General features: G+C 44.8%; 1 protein-coding gene across 1 annotated transcript in view; it reads left to right on the top strand.

Moving 5' to 3' along the window:
- Window positions 1-21,911, top strand: part of Dock2 (dedicator of cytokinesis 2) — a 405,024-nt gene that overhangs the window by 43,187 nt on the left and 339,926 nt on the right. Inside the window, exons 6-10 of the mRNA XM_060363865.1 lie at window positions 3,807-3,955; window positions 10,063-10,198; window positions 12,253-12,407; window positions 16,663-16,744; window positions 21,377-21,512. Coding sequence (XP_060219848.1) covers window positions 3,807-3,955; window positions 10,063-10,198; window positions 12,253-12,407; window positions 16,663-16,744; window positions 21,377-21,512 — 658 coding nt within the window. The remainder of the gene's footprint in view (window positions 1-3,806; window positions 3,956-10,062; window positions 10,199-12,252; window positions 12,408-16,662; window positions 16,745-21,376; window positions 21,513-21,911) is intronic.

Below are 21,911 nucleotides of genomic sequence, written 5' to 3' on the forward strand. Positions count from 1 at the left end.
TTCTCTGTTTCAAAGCAAACTTAATTTAAAATCCTTCTTTGATGCGTCAAAGACCCTAATGAAAACAATTATCTAAGCAAACCATTAGGCGGAGAGCGAAAATGTCAACCCAGGCTTACTGCAAGTTTGTTACAACCCTGTGCACGCCCACTGGTGTGTGCTCGCTGTTGGGAGACTTGCCTCCTGCAGTAAATATTGACACCCATCTGGAAATCTAACACAAAGCAATTAGCACATTCAATACTGTAAACTTCCCAGAGGTTGTCAGTAAAATTTAATGTATGTATTTTTCTGCTTTTCATTACCATATGAAGAATATCCAGGCTTCCTTATAAAGAGGTGTTCCTGATGGCAGATTTTCCAGAGTGGCACTGCACATCAGCCTAGCAAGAGACAGGAAAGGTGCATGTGTGTGTATGTATGTATGTGTGTGTTTGTGTGTATCTCATCACTCTCCCTCATCTTTGATTCAGTCATTGGGGCTAGTAAACCTTATCTAATCCTCTAATACTTTCCCCAAACCTGCCCTCTTAAAAATAAAGCACAGTTGGGTTAAATTTTGACCTTTACTTTCTCACAATTGAGATAAAATTCTAATACACAAAACCTTGTGGACCATCCAAATCATATTTACACGATCAGAGAAGGAAAAAGAATCCTGTGGTTTGAGTGACTTTTTATTCACATCTGCTACTCTCCTTAAAGCATCTTACATACATGCACTGTAGAAATCTGACATTTTCCTCCAAGAAATGGCTCTATGGCAAGCCAACTGTGCCTTCTACTCTACAAATGAAAATAGTTAAGTGTCAGTCATCTCATCATTGTGTCTATGACATTTGCCATAGCTGCACACCGTGTATGTGACCCTTAATACCTAAATTTGATGTCCTTTTAGTAAATGAAGTGAATTTACATGAAGAATGTTGTAGCATGGCCTGTCATCCCAATATCACATTTCTGATTACTCCAAGCCAAGTGCATGTGTGACAATTCAGTTAGTCGCTGACTGCCCAGATGTTGTCCTTAGACTCCTTAGCCTAGTACTCACTCCAGATGTTACTTACAGCCCAGGTCCCCAGGCTGTCTGCATTTCGGTTGCAGCTGGCTACAGACTGAGGGAGCCGCACTGCCTCTCCCCACCTGGCTGACTCCTTCTCACTGTAGGTTTCAGACTTCATTAGAATTTCCCGGATCTCAGGAAAGTACTATACTTAAGATGACAGTTTTATTATAAACGGTAACATTCCAGAGCCAGCCTGATGGAAGAGATAGGTATGGCAGTAAGCCACCTTGCCAGAACACGAGTGCCCACTACCCAGGGTGCTCCTCCAGCTTATTGCTCAAGAGTCTTAGTTAAAGTTGAATTACGCAGATTCAATGCATTGTATCATCTGCTGCTGGAGAGATAAGGTAGAGCTCGGAGTGGGGCTGAAAGTTCTGCCCCCTAACCAATTATGTGGCTGGTTTTTCTGAAGCTATCTAGGGGGTCCACCAAAGTTACACCATTAGCACAAAAACCCCAGTGGATGAAAGAAGCTCTCTCAAAACCACCAGAGGCATTCCTATTGCTCAGTATATGTTTTAAGGGCTTTCTGAGCACTGCCCCAGAGACAAGGACAAAGACCAGAGACAAAGACCAGATATATATATATATATATATATATGTTTTTCATTATATCACGATATTTGCCCTAAGGGAGAGATGAATGTATTGGCACAGTTAGAAGATTATTTTCCAAATGAATTCAGTAAAAACAAGATGGATCAGGGATGGAATTTAGAGTCAGAACATTTGCCTAGGCAGGGGTTCCTGCACTGTGTAAAATGGAGACAGCGAACTGAGCACTGGTATGCACCCCCATTGTTCTCTGCTCTCCTGTTATTCGTGAAATGTGACCAGCTCCTTCAAGGTCCTGCTACCTTAGCTTTCCCAGCAGGATGGACTTTACACTTTGAATCATGAGCAGAAATAAATCCTCCCTCCCTTGACTTGTTCTTTGTCAGGGGATCTTTCTCTCTCTTAAGATTTATTTATTATGTACACAATGTTCTGTCTGCATGTACACCTGCAAACCAGAAGAGGACACCAGATCTCATTATAGATGGTTGTGAGCCACCATGTGGTTGCTGGGAATTGAACCCAGGTCCTCTGGAAGAGCAGCCAGTGCTTTTAATCTCTGAGTCACCTTTCTAGCCCTGTCAGGGCATCTTATCACAGCACCAGGACAGGTAGCCAAGACAACAGTGGAAGACAACAGAAACCAAGCCCTGTCATTAGGGGCTTGTTACAGTATCTGTCAAGAAGCTCTGAGCCCCTAACCTTCTTTCTCCGTTAAAAAATGAACGGAGCTGGGGACATGGCTCAGTGGGTAGAAGTGCTTATTGTGCAAGCAGGAGAGTCTGGGTCAGGCGTGTTGTGTAATCATCTGCATTCCCAGCATTACTGATGTGAGACAGGAGGCAGAGACCAGAGAATCCCTGGATACCCCCAGACTAGCCAGCGTGGCATACACAGCAGGAAAAACAACAACAGAGACTCTAAGGAAGAAGAGAAGCAACACCAGAGGTTTTCTCCTCTGACCTCTTCACACCACACGTGCCACAGCACATATGTGTCTGTACTCACATACCCACGTATCTGTAATATAGAAATACACAAGATAATAAATGTGTATGGCTTTCTTTTCCTGTTAAACAGGATGGAAAGAAAATGAGGACCACAAGATGGGTTGGGGTTACTTGACACTGTATTATCTTTGTCCACTTCTCCTGCAGCCTACAGAAGTCGTGTCGTGGGGATCACTGTCCTAACAACAGCCCTTCCTATGAGAGAAGCAAACCTGGCTCCTGGTCTTAAAGGACCCAAACTCTGGAGCTTGCATTAAAGCAGCTCCAGAAATCCATGGGGAATTTCTGTGTGACAAGCCCATTTGGTTGGGAATTCTCTTTACCCCTACCTTGACCAACACCTGAGAGAGATGACTTAACAGTGGCAAGATTTGTTTTGGTTCCTGGCTTCAGTCACTGGTTCTTCTTCTGTGGTTTGGCAGAGCATCATAACAGTAGGGACACACAGAGAAGAGCTGTCTACATCATGATGGACAGGAAGCAGAGGGTGGGGGATGGGGCCAGACACTTGATACAGCCTCCAGTGACTCACCTCCCAAAGAAGAGCCACTGGTGAGGACTAAGCGTTTAGTACACAAGATTTCATATTCAAATTAACACCTTTCTTGGATGCAAGTTAGAAAACTTTCCTGTCTTTGTTTCTTTAGTTATTTTGTTTATTTACCAAAGTGAAGGGGTGGAACCATTTGCAAAATGGACTGTCTTCAAGTGTCAGCTTCTGGTTCTTAAATTTATTTATTTGCTTTAGTTATTGTTTTATGTGTATGACTGTTTTGCCTCCATGCATGTCTGTGTACTACATGCATGTCTCTTCTTGCAGAGGTCAGAGGAGAGGGGCCATATCTCCTGGAGATGCAGACAGTTAGGAGCCACCATGTGGGTGCAGGGAATTGAACCTGGGTCCTCTAGAAGAGCAGCAAATGTTATTCATTGCTAAGTCATGTTTCCAGGCCTGGTCATTAGATATTGTTTAACCAAGAAGTGATTGAGAATATTTCTGATTTGGAAATTCCAGTGGCCCCAGGGAAGGACCATATTGGCAGCTCAGCATCACTTGGTCCCTTCACTGCTGGGCAAGGCTGGAAGAGGAGGCTGATTGCACTCGCCTGACAGTGGCCTTGCTTGCCAAACACCTTTGGTGTGGGTAGGCATTCACCATTGTTTCTGTCTCATAGGCCAGCAAAAAGGAACGCTTCCTCCAAGTGCAATCCATGATGTATGACCTGATGGAATGGCGGTCCCAGCTCCTCTCAGGAACTCTACCCAAAGATGAGCTGAAGGAACTGAAGCAGAAGGTCACATCGAAGATCGACTATGGCAACAAGTACCTCATACCTCTGAAAATCTATTTTGCACCCCCACCCCCACCCCCAGCCTCTCCTTTCTCCTCTTCTTCCTTGGAGAAGCCTGGTTCATTTTTAAGACCTGCAGTTTGCCACTTTCTATTTGGGAGAAGGCTGTTACCTTAGCCCTGCATGTGCATCTTTGTTATCACGCCCTGGGGCTCAGGGACACACAGGCTGAATGGAGGCTTGCTTATGCAGGGGCTATTACTGGGTAGTGCACAGATTTAGGACACTATTTAACCTACTTCCAAGGGACTGGGGAGTGCAGGCAGGCTCATTTGCTTTCAGCATGATGCCACTTTACCTCTGCCTTGACAAAACTCTCCTTTAACTCCTGGTGTGAGGTTTAATGTCCCTTCCCCCATGTGAAGTTATCCAAGCCAAATGCCTCCAGCTAACACACACAGTTACAAAAGCATTTACCAAATGGAAATAGAAGCAAGAATCGGCTGAAGTTTGAATACTCCGGCATTATGAAGAGAATGAAACAAATTGTTGAGCCAAGCCAATCCACTCATACTAATAGCACCAGCATCAGTGTCAGAACTAACTCCGTTGGAGCTTATTTAGCACCAGGCTTCATTCTGAGTTTCTTACAGGCATTGTTTTACTTATTTCTTTTAATAACTCTGTTAGGTATGTAGTTTGTTGCCCCTATTTTTATTCTTCATCTTAAAAGAAGGAACTGAGGCTCTTAAAGACACGAGGTTTGGGGCTGGAGAGGCCTCCACAGTTAAGGGCACCCACTGCTCTTGCACAGGATGCTGGTTTAGCTCCCAACTCGTGACTCATGAGTGCTTCTAACTGCAGCTCTAGGGGATCCAAACCTGTCTTCTGGACTCTGAGGGAATCTGCATTCACACATGCACACACATACACACACACACATACACATACACACACACAGAGAGAGAGAGAGAGAGAGAGAGAGAGAGAGAGAGAGAGCTAAAAACAATAACTCTTTGTTTAAGGAGTGAAGTTAATTGTTCAGAGTTGCATAGCTAGTAAATGTCACCCCAGGGTATAGACCTAGGCTGTGTCAGAAAACTCTAAAGCTCTTCCTGCTTTCAGTTTTTTGAATGTCCTCCAAACTCCTGTGTATATTTTCACTTATCCCAACATAAATGTTTGAAGCAATTATAATTGGATTGACTTTCTACTAGGTCTACGCCTAGTAGAAATGCTGCAAAATAAAAGGCCCTCTCCATTAAGGGCTACCCGGGGCTACCGTCCAGCTAAGAGTCTATTATGAGTGAACAGTTATAGATTATCATGAGCTCTATAGCTTAGGAAGTAAGAATGTTGTTCACAGATTTGGAGATGGAAGCTAGGGGAAGCTCCGTGGGGGGGAGATGGTCCTTGGGTTTTGAAGGTTAAAGGGGGTTTAAGTTGATGAAAAGTGGGCACCAAGGTGCAGGAGAGGTCATGACATGTTCATAGACTGCAGAGAGGAGAGCTGAACCCTGGGCGTGAGGGGAAGGAAGCCTCTAGAGAATAGGAAGACGTTACTCGGTAGTCAGGCTCTCCTGTCTTCATCATGTTCATTAAGACAAGGCTCCAGCACAGAAAGGTGAGGCCAGCATCCACCTGCTTCCCACTCCAGAAGCTGGTCCCACTGCTGGTCCCCTGATGGCATCTTGCAAGTGTATCCAAATCTGTTTTCACAACGTGACATTCCACAGTGACAGGGTTCGCTGTGCTTCTGCTGTCAAAGGGTCTTCAGTTGAGTACAGTTGAGGAACTGAGCATGTGGGAGTTGGGGGTGTTTTCTGCTTTGCAGAATAACCTTCAGATGTTATTTCCCCAGTGGTTTTCCTGAGAAGGTCTAGGGCAGTCAAAATGGCCGATACTTACAGGAAACCCTCCTCACTTCTTTTACTGACCCTTACTGGCTCTGATAGGTGTTCCTGTAGCCCCTAAACACCTGGACTAGCCATCATCTCCTCTGTCCTGTCTTTCCTCATGTCCAGAGGCTTCCGAAGCCGTGACTGAGTCATTTCTCTGACCCTGTGCTGAGGAGGCTCTCCCACAGTGGGTGGGTACTCCACCGCTGTGTGGTAAATGAATGAATGGAGGGTGACAATGGGACCAGGAAGTTCCGACAGCACACCCTAAAGTAGGTTCTCCTCTGTAACAGCCTCCAGCCCAGTCCAGTGTCTTCAAATACAGCCATTCCCCTTGTGGAAGTGAGAGATGTCGGATCATGGAGCCCGTGGCCCTAAGCTAAAGGGCTCTTTGCTGCTTGCTGCCCTTGTGTGCTACTTCAGCCGGAAGTGAGAGAGAACTGGGCACTTTACTATTGCGATAGTGTCTAGGGCTCCTGTATAGGATAGATGTCTTCATTGCATTCAGGAAGCCAGCACCTGGACAGATGCTGCCAAAAGAATGCCAGAGCAGTAGAACTGAGTCTTGGAAAGGTGTTAAGAACCCCTCCATTTCGTTGTTCAGATATGACTTCCACTGAACATAGGGTCAGTGTCTTTAGTTACACAATAGGATGCAAGTAGCCACTGAACACCGACGATAACTCTCTCTATATCAGGAATATTTCAATCACTTCCTACATACTTGGTCAGGTCAGCATTACAAAGGGTTTATAAGGTGGACGCTATCACGTTTCTCTGATGTGGAAACCGAGGCTCACGAAGTGACTTAGGTGCTTTGATCCCAGGTGGTACAGGTCCAGAGTCCAAGTGCTTGAGTACTGTGTTCTCCTGCTTCCAAGGGTCTGTGTGTCATAGTGAGGGAGGCAGAGAAGCAAAGAGACAATTTGGATAGGAAGGATGGCATACCGATGAAAAGAGAAGGAATAGACAAGAGGGCTCTAGGAAACAGAGTGGATGACAAGTGCCCTGACTAACAAGACTAGTGGGAGTCTTGTTCTAGTGTCCTCTCTGCTGCTCTAATAAAACACCCTGACTGAAAGCAAGTCAGAAGTGGAGCGGATTTATGTGGCTTTACCCTTCCAGGGCACAGTCCATCACTGTGAGGAGTTAAGGTTCAAGCAGGAGCTCAAAGCAGAAATCAGAGAGGAATTCAGCTTTCTGGCTCCCTCACTCATAGGCGCACGCTTACCTGTGTTATTATACAACAAAGAACCGCCTGCCTGAGAACAGTGTCGTCCACAGTGGGCTGCAGCCTCCTGCCTCAGTTAGTAATCAAGACAGTTCCTCACAGACAGCCACATGGGCCAGTGGTTCTCACCCTGCCGCGTGCTACGACCTTTTCACACAGTTCCTCATGTTGTGCTGACCCCCAACCGTAAAAAGTCTTTCATTGCTACTTCATAGCTGTAATTTTGCTGCTGCTACAAATCATAAGGAGTATATCAGATACACAAACCCCTGTGGGGGTTGCGAGCCACATTTTGAGAACCGCTGGCATAGGCTAACCTGCTCTAGGAAGTTCCTTAGTTGATGACTCTAGGCAGTCAAGTTAACTAGAGCTAATCTTGACTGTTGACTTGACTGGATTATTAGATGCCTAGGGGACTAATAATACATTAGTCCAGGTGTGTCTATGAAGGTGTTACCAAGGTTCTTGAGGGCTCTGAGTGTGTTAATCCCTTGATGGATTCGTAGTATGATGGGATTATTGGGAGGTGGGGTGATGAGGGGATGTAGAGGTCTCTAGGGGATGTGTCCTACATCTTGTACCCTGGCCCCTGCCTGGATTCCCCTTTCTCTCCTTTGTGGCTACCATGATGTGAATTGCACTGCTCTATCATTGTGCCCTCAGAATGATGGGCTGACACCTCCAAACAGGTGAGCCAAAGCAAATCCATCCTGTCTTCAAGCTGTCTCCTTAAAGCCTTTGGTCACAGCAACTAGAAAGTCTGATTAACACAAGTGGTTAGGAGAAACTTGGAGAGACAGTCAGAAGGATGGGTGGTGAATGCAGGCAGGTGCTGGTAGATGCCTTGAGTGCCTAGCAGAAACGCTTGGATTTGTTCAGAGTGTAATAGTGAGCTTGGCATTATGGGATGTAGATTCTCCTGCCCTACCCCTTCTCAGATTCATAGCATCACTTTCTTGAACAGGAAAGGAGCAATGGGGCTCCCTCTGAGGAGAACACATCAGAACGTTTCACTCTCCAAAATGAATAATGCTGGTTCAGTGTAGGGGTATCCCCTTGAAAGACAGCCTCTCTCACTTTTGGGTTCCAAGAGACAATGACAGTGGTCAAGCTCTTCCATATCCAAGCAGCCATATGGCTTTCTTCAATCCTCAAATGACTTCTCAAAATCCCAAGATAGCTGGACCTGGGAGGATGTTTTATTCACTCATTGCAGAACTGGATTCACTTTGATCAATCTTGAGAGGAAGAGAGATCTTGCGGCTAAATTATATATCTGCTCCACTCTATCTTTCCTGGGGTCATTCAAGCCTCTGCTCAGCATCAGCTGAGCACATTTATCCACCCCCCTTCCATTGGCATTACTCTCTGGGCAGCATGGACGTGCAACGGCATGAGTCATATCTAGCTGGGAGTTAATTTCCTAATGAGTGCCGACAAACGGGTGATCCTTGACTCCCTTCCATTTGTATTTGGATGAGATACGAGACGTGCATCTAAATCTGCTTCATAATAAGAGTGAAGACACAGTCTCCTTCATTTGCCCTTGATGTCCCTTCCAAAGACTGGGACTTTGTAGTGGGGCCCAGCAAGACCACTATTGGCCTTCTCTGAACCTCCAGCTCCTCCCACCTTTCTTCTAAGCATGGATGATGGAGGTTCTAACCAGCATCAAGGGCACGAGGAGCTTCAAGCTACAACCTGCCAACGTGCTCCTCCACTCAGCTCCCCCCACCTCCCCACGGCTCCTAAGAGCAGAAAAGTTTACAGTAGACAATCAGGGCACAGGCAGGAGTGCCATGCTAGCTTAGACTGATACTGGGATTTTGAGAAAATTACTAGCCCCCTTTTCTTAGTCTCTTTTAAATCTGTAAAATAGGAATGCTAGTGGAACCTGCTCTGCAGAGGTGTTGGGGGTGGGGGTGGCGCAGGTATGATCAGCTGTAAGAGTGTTAATGTTTGTGAGTTTCCTGTCAGGGCCTGGTGAGTGCTCTTGGTATCTCTGATGACAGGCGGCATGACAAGCGCTGTTGACACGGATCAATATCAAAGAAACGAAAGCCTGTGGCCTGGAAGCCAAGCAGCTGGAGAGCAAGCAGTTGGTAGCAATCAATAGATCTCAGACAGGTTCATCCCAACAATCATTTCCACACGTTTATTGAATAATATATGATTCTCTCTCTCTCTCTCTCTCTCTCTCTCTCTCTCTCTCTGTGTGTGTGTGTGTGTGTCTGTCTGTGTGTAATGAAACATTAAACAAACTGAGACATTGCACACGCCTCCTTTGACTACTCCATGTATTCTAGCTCCAGGCCTTCTACCTTTCTCATGGGTAACCCGTGTCGGTGGCTTGGTTCCTTTTTGCCTCTAGATCTTTGTTTATTGCCATTCCTACAGATGCAACCGGAAAACACATCTGGCTAGGTTTGTTGTTCTGTGTTCTGTGCTTTGATCTATTTCACATAAAATACACGATTTTTCCGTATTTTATTTTGTTCACGGAGATACTTTATCCAACATGCCGAAACTACATAGCATCTCTGTGTGTGCATGTTTTCACGTGTGCACATGTGTGTGCAGATGGAGAGATACAGTACCTGCAGTATTGTTCTTCAGGCTCCATCCACTGGTTCTGATTTGTTTGTTTTACCCAGAGTCTCTTACTGGCCTGGAACGCACCAAGTTTTCTGGGCTGGCCAGCCAGTGAGCTCTATCTAGGGATCTGCCTGTTTCTGAGCACAGGAATTACAAGCTGTTGCCACCATGCCTGCTTTTGTTATGTGGGCTCAGAGAATCTAACCCAGGTCCCCTTGCTTGGAAGGCAGCATTTTCCTGACTCAGCCATCTCACCTGCCTCCTACTGACATACTTTAAAACTCTGTTACCTAGTTTTCCATTATCGATCAATTTACTTAGACATTTTTCTCCCGTTGAGGTTTTTCGTCAACCGTTCGCTGCAGAAGCCACCCCGAAGGCCTCTCCAGCGTCACCTCCCACCCTTGCCTTACAGAATCCTTGAGCTCGATCTCATTGTCAGAGATGAAGATGGAAACATATTGGATCCTGATAACACCAGCGTTATTAGCTTGTTCCACGCTCATGAGGAGGCGACTGAAAAAATCACAGAGCGCATCAAAGAAGAAATGGTGAGCTTTGTTCAGTAGGCTTTGGCCAAGCAGAGTTGGCATTTAGCACACTAAAGTAATAAGCTAGTGAACTGTGCCGTGTTATTCAAGGGCCATCTGTCCTACAACCTGAGATGATCAGTAACAACACAGGTTTTATTATGTTTTTGTACTTAGATCTCTAAGTCATTCAGCATGCATCCCACAGGTAGTTAAATTCCAGGCAAGTTTCCCAATCTCTTGGAGCGTTTAGATTCTAGAGTGAAGAGAAAAGAAAGGTAGCAAAGATGTAAATTAATTGATTACAAATTAATTGCAGCTGGTCATAAAAGCCAATAAAGTAGGTACTGTGAATCAGAAGCTGCTTTTAGAGGCTTGGGCAAAAAAGGTCTTTTGGAGGAGTGAATGAATAATGAGGAAGCCAACAGTACGGGGAGGTGGGAGGGGGCTCTGGTCAGCCTGGTCTACAAAGAGACCCCAGGACAGCCACGGCTACACAAAGACAAACCCTCTCTCGAAAAAACACCAAAAAACAAAAACCAAAAACAGAAACAAAAAAAAAAAACAACTTTATTAAAAAAATATTTGCAAATAAAAACATCATGTATCCAAATCATAAAAGTTAGATTTGATAGTGAAAGTGTACAATACAATGTGAAACTCCATGGCTTCAGAATGGCTGTTTTAGCTGCATAGTTCATTAAGATGTATGGCTCTGGTTAATTGCTGCAATAGAAAGAGACTACAGTTTTAGATTGGTATTGTGTTCATGTAGTAAAAATTGTTTTCTCAAAGCTTCAATTGGGTGGATGTTAGTAATACATGGTGATGGATATTCCACGTGACAATTAGCATATGGTTAATGCACCTTATTTACTTCTTCATGTACCTTCCTTATCCCTAAGCCCCAGAACCCCCTAAATTGCACTCTCTTGATAGTTTTTTTTCAGAGTTTCTAAATAGAATACCCCATGTTATTTTTCTTGGACATTTTTGACTTAGCATATTATCTTGGGAGTTCGTGTTCATAAACATTTTGGTTCTTTTCGATGCTAAGCCAGTATACTGCTGACCTAATGTTGATGGGTTTATCACTGGCCATCCTGACGGTCTTCGTCACTGGCTGGTTGTAGGATGTTTGGTTAGTTTCCAGTGTGCGACTAGCATAATGCTGCCAAGAGCAATGTCTTAGGGTTTCTGTTGCAGTGACGAAAATACCATGGCTAAAAGCAACTTTAGGAGGAAAGAGTTTATTTCATTTTATGACTCACAGGACACACTCTGTCACTGAGGAAAGTCGGGGCTGGGACTCAAGGCAGGAACAGAAGCCTGAACCATGGAGGAATGCTGCATACTGGCTTGCTCCTCAAAGCTTGCTCAGCCTGCTTTCTTATACAGCTTAGGACTGCCTATAGAGGAGTCCCATGTCCCTGGGGGGCTATATCCTCTTCTCTAAGTTAGCAATCAAGAAAATTCTCAACAGACTTGCCTATAGGTCAGTCTTACAAAGGCATTTTCTCAATTGAGAGTCTTTTGTACCAAATGATTCCAGCTTGTGTCAAGTTCAGATGAAGCTAACTAAAAAACACAAGCACTAATGAATAGGTTGTCTTTATAGCTTGTGCTTTTTATGTCACTAACTTAATGAGAAATTATGGGTCAATGGCACATCTCCCAGTATAGGGAGACCCAAGCAAGTAGAGTCAAAGCGAAAACCCTCAGACTGCAGAAACTTGTGGTAGAGGTAGGTGGATGCCCAATTTTTCAGGCTTACAGTGGAGGGGCTCCTCTTACCCTGGAGAACTTTTATGTTGTTTTAAGTGCTAGTAGAATAACTCGTTATAACTTCCTTTCTCCTTCTCCTTCTCCTCCTCCTCCTCCTCCTCCTCCTCCTCCTCCTCCTCCTCCTCCTCCTCTTCCTCCTCCTCCTCCTCCCCCTTCTCCTCCTCCTCCTCCTTCTCCTCCTCCTCCTCCTTCTCCTCCTCCTCCTTCTCCTTCTCCTTCTCCTCCTCCTCCTCCTCCTCCTTCTTCTCCTCCTCCTCCTCCTCCTCCTTCTTCTCTTTTCTACCCTTCAGTCAAAAGACCAGCCAGATTATGGGATGTATTCTCGGATCTCCTCATCCCCAACCCACAGCCTCTATGTCTTTGTGAGAAACTTTGTGTGCAGAATTGGGGAAGACGCTGAGCTCTTCATGTCTCTCTATGACCCCAACAAGCAAATGGTCATAAGGTCAGTGTATTCAGTGTGTCCTGACTTCTCTGCCTGTGGGACTCTAGGGCTGGGTGTTCACAGGGGATCTTTTCTTCCCATCATTCTCTGTGTAATTCCTACCAGAAAAGAAACCAAGTCTCAATGAAAGTGTGGTAAGAACTCCTTTGAAGGGTGTGGGGGAGGATGGTTGTCATATTTGCCACTAAATGTGTTCTCTCAGTGGATTTATGGTTATGAGGATGTGTTTTGGTTACCAAAAATTGTAAGGTTCAGACAAATAGCAGTGGGTAGAATAAAAATACCTGTTGTTGAAATGGCAGCCGAAAAATGAATGGTGAGAAATCTCAGTCCTCCATCACAGCTTACATCCTTGCTCTGTTGTTTGATTTTCCTTAACCTTAACTAGCTTGCTAAACATTCTCACCCCTGAGTCCCCTGTTTGAAAACTGTGATCACTGACCTCTCTGGCTATTACTTTCAGGTTTTAATGAGAGAGAGGGAGAGAAAAAAAAAGCACACATAAACATGGGTCCAACATACCAATAGGCTCTCATCATGGCTCCTTTTCATTGACTGCTCTTGGGAACGGAGGAAGTGAGGGAACTCCTGGATGCCTCAGCTCAAGGAAGGGAAAATATTGTCAGCCCCTGGATCTCTCCCCATCACCTGTGCCTGTGGCTCAGACAATCCTTGTTTTCAAGCGATCCTTATCTGTCCCTGTGCAGTGGGGCACTTGTTACCATTTTTGACTGGATTATGATCTTTTTGTGTTTGTGGGGAAAACAGCATTTTTCCAGCTTGCCATTAGATGAAGTCATGGGCACCATCTAGTGAACGGTAGTCAACAGTGGTTCATCAGGAGATGGTGAACCATGGCACGGGCGTTCAGTTAGGAACACTGTGCGGAGCTCTGTATTTGATCTCATTTGATCCTTGAGTGATATGTGAGCCAGAAGGTGAAACTCGGACAGGTCAGAAAATGCACCCAAAGTCACACATGTTTATACATGACAGAAATGAAGCTTATGCCCTTGCCCACTTGACTTTAAAGACAAGCTACTTTCCATTTAATTTTGCCGCCCAGGTGTGAGTTGTGCCACATTCTTTGTATAGTTGCCGCCACGGTTTCAGCACCATTGTTGTGGAAAACTGGACTCTATTGAACACCCAAGTCCCTGTTACACACCTGGTTCAGTCTTGGTGTATTCTACTGGAACTAGATACTGGATCACATCCATTAGATACTAGAAAGATGTTAGCTCCTGTTCCTTTAGGCCGTTTGACACACGTATCATAGACTCCTTGCTCTCTCCTAAAAATTGCACTGCAGGCACCTGTGTAAAAGGTCTTGACAGCACTGTAAGGACCCCTGTGCCCTTAGAAACATGACAACTTGGGTCTGCATTAGTGAGGGTACCTGGCCCGCTGGCCCGCTCAATCATGAATAGCCTCAGCCAGCTTTGTGGAGGGAGGTGATAGATCATTAGGATGGCTACTTGGCTCCCTGATGTACCACCCTGGATGATATGCTTGATGGGACATGTCTGAGTGGTGCCTTTGAGAGTAGCAGGGACACAGGGCAGCACTTAGGGAGAGGAGAAAGGAAGCAAAAAGGACCAAGAGCATGAAAGTCCCAAACAGGAGAAATCCGTACACAGAAGAGAGCTAGGGAAGGGCCAGGTAGGCCTGGGACACTCCCAGTGTCAGTATGACTCAGATTATATGCGCTTTCTCTCAAAGTGAGATCCTTGGCTTCTTTAGCCACCGTTAACCTACTGTCCCAAACAGATGTTAAAGCGTCCTCTGTTGAGGCTCAGATGTGGACGGGAGTCAAGTTACCTGGGACTGATCTTTCCACATCAGGGCCACTTATGGCCAGATTCCAAGGATCCCCAGAGACCTGGCTTGGAAATTGAAAATACTTTTTTTTTTTTTTTGTAGGACAAAAATGCAGCAGCACAGGCAGGAGGCTAGTACTGAGCTTATGTCCCGAGGAGTCCAGGAGGATGGGGCAATCCCTCCTTCTCCTTACTTGTGCTGATGGCTCAAGCTTTCCGATTCCATCATCAGGTCTTCTTGGGCAAGGATGGATGGGAGCAGCTCAGCCCTCTAAATTGCTTTTCTTATTTATGATTACATTTTTTCTCAGAAGGAAATTGCTGGTGCCTGCTGTTTAGGTGGAGCAGGCTGGTCAGGAAGGGGATTGCTACATGTGATAAAAGCACTGGACAGAACCCAGGCACATCAGTAAGAGCAAACGATAAATAACCAAGGGGAATCATTAAGAATTTTTTTTTGATAGAGACTTCTTGCTGCCAATCTCAGCGTCTTATTGATAGCAAGTTTACTATCAACCCCACTGAAAATTTTAGCTTTTACAAAAAATAAACAGAATAAAATCGAACACTTAATTTGATTGCATTTTAACTATCAGTTGATGAAAGGCTGAGCTCCATGTGCTCTAGATGCCATGGCCTTCTTTTGTTTTGTTCCTGCTACTCTTGGTAACCTCATGAGTGAGTCTGGCTATGGGGAGTAGACCCATCTCACTTATTCTGGAAACAGAGGCAAGAGGATTTTGAGTTCAAGGTCATCCTCCGAAACTTAACAAGACCTGCCTCAGAATTAACAACAACAACCACAATGCTGAGGGTGTAGCCCAGTAGTTGAGCACTTACCTAGGATGTGCAAGCACCTGGATTCAATTCCCAACATTTCTAAAAAAGCAAATACATAAACAATAACTTGAGAATAAAACTCCAAACAAGGAAGCAAATATTGTTTTGAGGGTAGGGATGGAGAGAGAGAGAGAGAGACAGAGAAACAGAGAGATAGAAAGAGAGAGAGAGAGAAACACACAGAGAGAGACAGACACAGAGAGTCTAAGGAAGGCAGTTCTCTTTCACTTGGTGAATTATTTAATGCTGCCTACTGGAATGAATTTGTTCAGTTATTTTGATATTTTATATTTTCTTAATTCAAATTAATGGGCATTTATTTGGCACCAACTATATGCTTCTGGATGGCTAATGACTAATGACCATCTAATGACTCAACTCAGCAAAATGCTTCTATATTACGTTAGCGCTGGACTTCTCAATCTTCCCAGCCTGGAAGAAGCAGCTAATTCTCATCACATAGGGTGTGTCTGGTTGCCACTAGAGGTCAGATGGCACATAATGATACCTGAGTGTCGGGGGTGTCTGAGTGACGGGTTGTCACCATTCCCTCGTATACATCTTCTCTGAGCTTCCATTGCTTTGGAATGTTTTAGAAGTTGAGTTTATTTTACGTGTACACACCATGATTTGTGAAGACACCCGCAGAGTCTGGAACTGGAGATACAGGCCTTTGCAAGCTGCCCCAGGCAGGTGTTGAGAACCAAACCTGGGTCTTTTGCAAGAGCAGCAAGGATTTGTAACCCCTCATCCATCTCCCCAGCTCCCTTCCATTAGTTTGAGGGCAAAGCCAAAACCCCAAATGCCCTGCATAGCCCATTTGCTCTGTGTCTCCTTTTATGTCTTTTCTCTTACCATTTAACTCTTGAAGCTCTTTCTCAGATTCCTTTCATGGCCTTTGCGTACATCTTTACCTCACTCAACTTGATCACGTGTTTGTTTTGTTTTTTTTTTTTTGTTTTGTTTTTTCCTTAGCAAAGATGTCTCTGACCAGACAGGCTAGGGGAGGGATTCTCAGTGTGCATTCTTACAACATCCTGAATGTTTCCAGCACACTTAACATATAACTATCATGTCATTGTCAAATGGAATTAGAACAGTTTATTTAAATTGTATCACAAGTAACAACCGTACGGTCCATCTCAGTAAGGCATTCTATTAGTAGAAACAGTTGTAGACCCAAGGGATAACTTCAAAAATCCAAATCCTGACTTCAGTCTCAGAAGGAGAGAGGGCTGGAAAGGGAGAAGTGCTCTTGGCATTCTGCAGAGCCTGCTAAAGTCCTCTCTGACTTTCTCAATAACCTCCACAGAGCATGCAGCCACTCGGCAAAAGTATTAGGCAGCTGTGCCGAAGTGTTGGTAGCAGCTGGGAAGGAAAGGTGTGCGTGGATACACATATGTCCATAAAAATTCTTTTCCCCACTTAATGTCTGTGTCCCAACATAACTTATCTCTCAAGGGCAAGACACGTAGCTTTCTCAAACACAGCCCTGTCTCCGGTAGCCCCCATGGTGCCGAGAACGTAGTTTATGCGCACGCGCATCTTTGAACGGAGGCCCCACCTGTAACAGGCTGCTGCTCTTCCTCCCACAGTGAGAACTACCTGGTGCGGTGGGGCAGCAAAGGATTCCCAAAGGAGATTGAGATGCTCAATAACCTGAAGGTGGTCTTCACGGTGAGTGTGCACTCCCCGGCTGCTGAGTTCTAACTCGGGCAATGACCTGGCCTTGGGAAGTGAGGCTGGCTGGGCACTGGTCAGGATGCAGCCTGGGCTCCGTGCGGAGCTGTGTTCTGGGCTTCATATAGGGACCCATTGTTCATGGAGGCATCGTGTGTCCTAAGGATGCTGCTGGGAATACGGATCATCTCCTTTGCTCATCCCTTCCTTGTCCCTTCCTCACTCCTGTACACACAGAAAACACAGTGTTATGTAGGCAAATATTCCTCTGTGAACAACAAAGGCCACGTGACCCAGGTATGGAAGATACTATTTTGACTTTCTAGTTAATTCACAATGAATCTAATTTTCTTTCTTTGGGTCAGACCTTTCTGAAAACACTTCTAAAATACAACAGGAAAAAAAAAATAGGACCTGTCTAGAACACTGACTGCCTTATTCAATTGGACATTCTGAGTATAATTAAGTTGCAGGTAACTAAAGATCTGGCAGGCCCTTAGGACCATCCTTCCAAATAACAATACTTACCAGTATGACTTATATGTAAAAGGCTAAGATCAATTGTTATTTGGATGTTATTTTTGAGAGTGAACTTGACCCTTTAGCTCTGGGTAAAGGGTACAGTGAACAGAATGAGATCAGGGTTATAGTTTCCAGCAGAGACCCCTCTCCTTTCTTTTCTTTGCTAAAGCTGCTGGCATTGTCTGCAAGCTCCTTTGGGGAGAAGACTGCATGGCTTTGTGCTCCATTGCCTGCCTTAGAGAGGGAAATTATGGAGGAGGAGCAGGGATGGGTTTGGCATTGACCAAACTGATGCCTTGGGTCCAGAAGTGACCGACATGCTAGATTAACCTACCTTGCTCTACAATAATTTTCCTGTTCCAGCCCATTAAGTGCAGTGTCTTATGTCACATTGTGATTAGATTGGGGTACAGTTGATTTATTTTGTTTGTTATTTCCTGAAAAAATAGGCTGCAGGCATGGAATTCCCTCTAAGCATAGGTCCTACTGCTTAGAGTTCTCTTGGCATATACAAATGTGCTTCAATCTTGTTTATCTATTACTAGTTGGAAGGAGGAGCCTTTTTTTATTTGTTTGACAAATAGGAGAGTCCCACAGAGCTTCCTGATTAAACCAAGAGACAGATGTTTCATGAGACGGGGGAGGACAGAGAATCAATCAATGCTTCGTTGTGCAGAGGACCAATCCATGATATGAGCATGAAGGAAAGGGCAGGAGCGAGTTTGTGTCACACAGTATTAGTGAGAATGGGATCCCGGCTTCACAGAATTCATGGCGCCACACCTCTGCTTTGCAGAACAAGTGAACTTGAGACCTTCAGTTGAGTGGTTGGACAGACTGATGCTTCCGTCTGTTGAGATGATTGACATCTTCATTTGGAAACATGAAAGATCATGGTGTTCTCATGTTTTGTATGGATTCAAGAGCCACATGTAAGCTCTGTGCCTGCTGCTAGGATACAGCAGCGAACAAGCTGATGAGGCCCCTGCTTTCAGGTCCACTCGTAGGGGGACCTGAAATAATAATAGATTGTTATTAACAATTAAAATAAATTTGATTATTTTCATTGATTTTATTTAAACACTTATACTTTGGTCTCCCAAAATTCTCACATTTTTGTGTATATGGTGGTGGTGGTGGGAAATCAGAACACTAAAACTTAAAGTAAACCTCACCTGCTATAACAAAGAGTTACATTAACATGCCTTTTATTTCCAAGACTTCTTTCCTGCCGCTTCAGATTGCAGGAAAGCAGATTTTTTAAAAAGAAAATTAATTAATATAAAATAAATAGTAGGCACATGGTAACTATGTCAGAAAGCAATCCACAATAACATAGGTGATTAAAACAGGGTGACTCGATACTGTATGACTGCAGGCTACTTTCAACGGGGTGTCACAGTGATGTTTGCTTAAGCTGGACATGAGCTATGACTTGGCAGATGGGATACTAGTTGGCCTTCTCTCTCTACCCTCCCTCTCTCTGGTCTCTTCTTCTCAAGCCAGGATTGTGCCTTCTTGGGCCTGAGAAGCTGGTATATAGAACTGGCTGATTGCTGATGTCCCCTCCATCTGCTACCTGAGTATTTACCTTCCTTGGCTTGCCCAGTCTGAAGCTACAGGAAAGAGTGGTGGAAAGTGGAAGGCTTGCTAACGCACATGGTTGCTCTTCTGCTTCCCCTTGCCCCAATGTCTGAATTTTGTCAGACCAAAGTGGAAGTGACTGGCTTGGGGACAGCCATCCAATGGAGCAGAGCCTACCTTCTCAGCTGCTCACTCACACACTGCTCATTTATACACCATCTACCTGCACTGTGACGCAAGTGTGCAGGCAGTTTGCTGTGGTATATAGAACATTCAGATTCTCTAGGGCCAGGGGTCCTCCCGAGAAGTTCTTAAATAACTGCATTTTCCTTTGAGGACAAGTGACATCTTTTCTTTGGGTGTGGAGAGAGGGAATGGTTCTCAGAGCCTTATAAGTATATCTAGTGTATTAGTTGGCTAGAGCTGATGTAACAAAGCCTCACAGATTGGCTGACTTAACAGACATTTATTTTCTCAGAGTTCTGGAGACATCCTGCAACAAGTCTGTGGGGTTAGTTTGTCTGAGGGCATTCTTTGGTTTGTAGATAGCACCTCTCTTCTGGTGTCTTGCTCATGGTCCTTTGTACATGCATTCAAATGAGTGTGTGTGTGTGTGTGTGTGTGTGTGTGTGTGTGTGTGTGTGGTGTGGTGTGTGTGTGTGATTGTATGGCTTCTAGTCTCCTCTGCTTGTAAAAACAGGTATCATATTGGATCAACCCACTCTAATTACCTCATTTTAACCACATCACCCCTCCAAAGGCTGATTTCTAAATACAGTCATACTCTGAGGGCCTCAGCACAGCAATTCTATGTTGGCTAAAAACATTTTAGGTGTCAAAGCCTCAGCAGCTCCAAAACATCTCCTAATGATACCAGTCCAGATATTTAAAAAAAAAATCTTAATGGGAGGGGAGAATGGAGTTTATTGTGAATACCCAAGGACAGAAGTCTTAAGGATGGAGAGAATTTGATCTGCACAGAGGAATAAGAAGCAGGCATTTGAGGTGGAGGTGTGTTTAGAGAGAAAGACTCAGAGTTTCAAGAGAGTATTGTATATCCCCAGCACAATAAAGCAATCTTTGTAGATAAAAGTAGAGAGAATGGTTAGGAATCAGCTGGTGAGGACAGCTGGGTTTGTTGTGTGTAGTCCCTTTCATGTCAACTTGGAAAGATGAGCACTAATAAGGATGGAAACAGGGAGCTATTAAAGTCGTTGGGGGATGAGGAATTACAAAAAAAGAAGCAACTCAAAAAAGAAAAAAAACCCACAAAAAAAACCCTCAAAAAACACCCCCAACCAAAACCAAAAAAACAAAACAAAACAAAACAAAAAAACAATAAAATAATCAACATATCTTCCAGAGATGAGTTCTTCGAAGGTTCTAGAGTGGGACAGTTGAAGGAGTCCTGCAAGCCTGCAAGTTCCCCAGGTCAAGGCAGGCTGCAGGTGCAGCAGGCTTTCTTGGGTAACCTCCTCTTTCCCCCTGCCCATCAAGGTGACCCAGTGATGGAGGAGGCTTTGTTTCCTCTGCCAGATGGTGCAAAGAGAGCCCTTCACGACTCCTGGTTTTTAGGAACAACTTAGAAAGATGTGTGCTTGAATCAATCGGCAGGGAGGCAAGGCAGCTGGAAACTCAGAAGTCCTTTTGCAGGAAAACCCAGGATTTGCTTTCAGGGCCTTAAACATGGCCTAGGGATGTTATGGAAGACAAGCCCATTCACTGAAGTTCACTGACTGAGGAGGTTCAGAGCCACATGGAGACTAGTGTTTGACTAGTCACTCATTGTAGCCTAGTAAAACTGGCACAAGAAATTTTAATCAACCCATGTCCTTGTAGGGAGTTTTAGGCCATGCCAGGGCCTTGTCTTATTCTCAGAGATTCTGCCCTCTGCATTTTATTCTTCTCACACCACTCACAGTGAGAGCCAGGGGCTGGTTGCTCTGCCCAGGCCCTGGCTCTGATGTGATCTGTTCACGTGTCCCCTGTGCATATGCTCACATGAGAATTAACTCTGATGCCCCAGCTGTCTAAGCCAACATAATAGCATGCCTTGCTGTTTCTGGTCCAGGTCATCCTAGCTGGCAGGGAGCCCCATGAAGATGGGGCACCTAAATGCACTGCAGGACGCTGAGATGCTCAGGGCATGCCTCTGCGATGTTGCTATAGTTACTAATCTCCATCCCAGAGTCGCCAAGGGCCAAGGTCATGATCCTGAGGAAACCTTCCTGTAGGGGTAGTAGAGATGCGAAAAATAGATCATGTTAGCAGTACTTGAGAGAACTGTGAGGGATCAGATGAAGATGCAGGCTGGAGGCTCCAGAGTCCTGCCTCTCAGCATCTTGGGTCTTGCCTTCCTTATCGGACCAAAGGATATGGTGACCTCGTTTTCTACCTTTCCTAAGAGAGACAGTGACACCAAAATGGCAGACACACTCCTTAGAAATGACTATTGTTTTGTCCCTATTTCACTTGTTTTTATTAGATACACAATCATAACTGCTGTCTTTCCTGCCCTTACAGGATCTTGGAAACAAGGACCTCAACAGGGATAAGATTTACTTGATTTGCCAAATTGTCCGAATCGGGAAGATGGACCTTAAGGACACTAATACCAAGAAGTGCACCCAGGGGCTGAGGAGGCCTTTTGGGGTGGCAGGTGATGACTGATGTTCTGCAGTTACATTTTATTGGAGCACACATTTTAGACGGCTGGATTCTTAAAGATTATTTCTACACCTCTGCCCCGGCAAAATCTGGGCCAAGAAGCCCTTAATAACTACATTTGTGGTGACTAACTGAAGTCACTGGTGACTAAGTTCAGATTTATGAGAAGCTCAGTGAATAATGTGGTCCTAAGGTCTGGTGCAGAGCACCCAGGAGCGCAGTGCAGTCTGGGCAGTTGGCGCCCCAGCTCCCTAGCACTTGTGAGAAAAGGAAGAACAATACAGTCCAGATCTAATTATAGGGCACAAATCATTTTTAAAGAAAAAAAAATATCCAGAATAGGAAATGCAGTTAAACAGAGTGAGTCAGGCCATCCATCTGAGTTCCAGAT

The sequence above is a fragment of the Meriones unguiculatus genome, chromosome 11 (genome assembly GCF_030254825.1).
Source record: "Meriones unguiculatus strain TT.TT164.6M chromosome 11, Bangor_MerUng_6.1, whole genome shotgun sequence".
NCBI lineage: Eukaryota > Metazoa > Chordata > Mammalia > Rodentia > Muridae > Meriones > Meriones unguiculatus.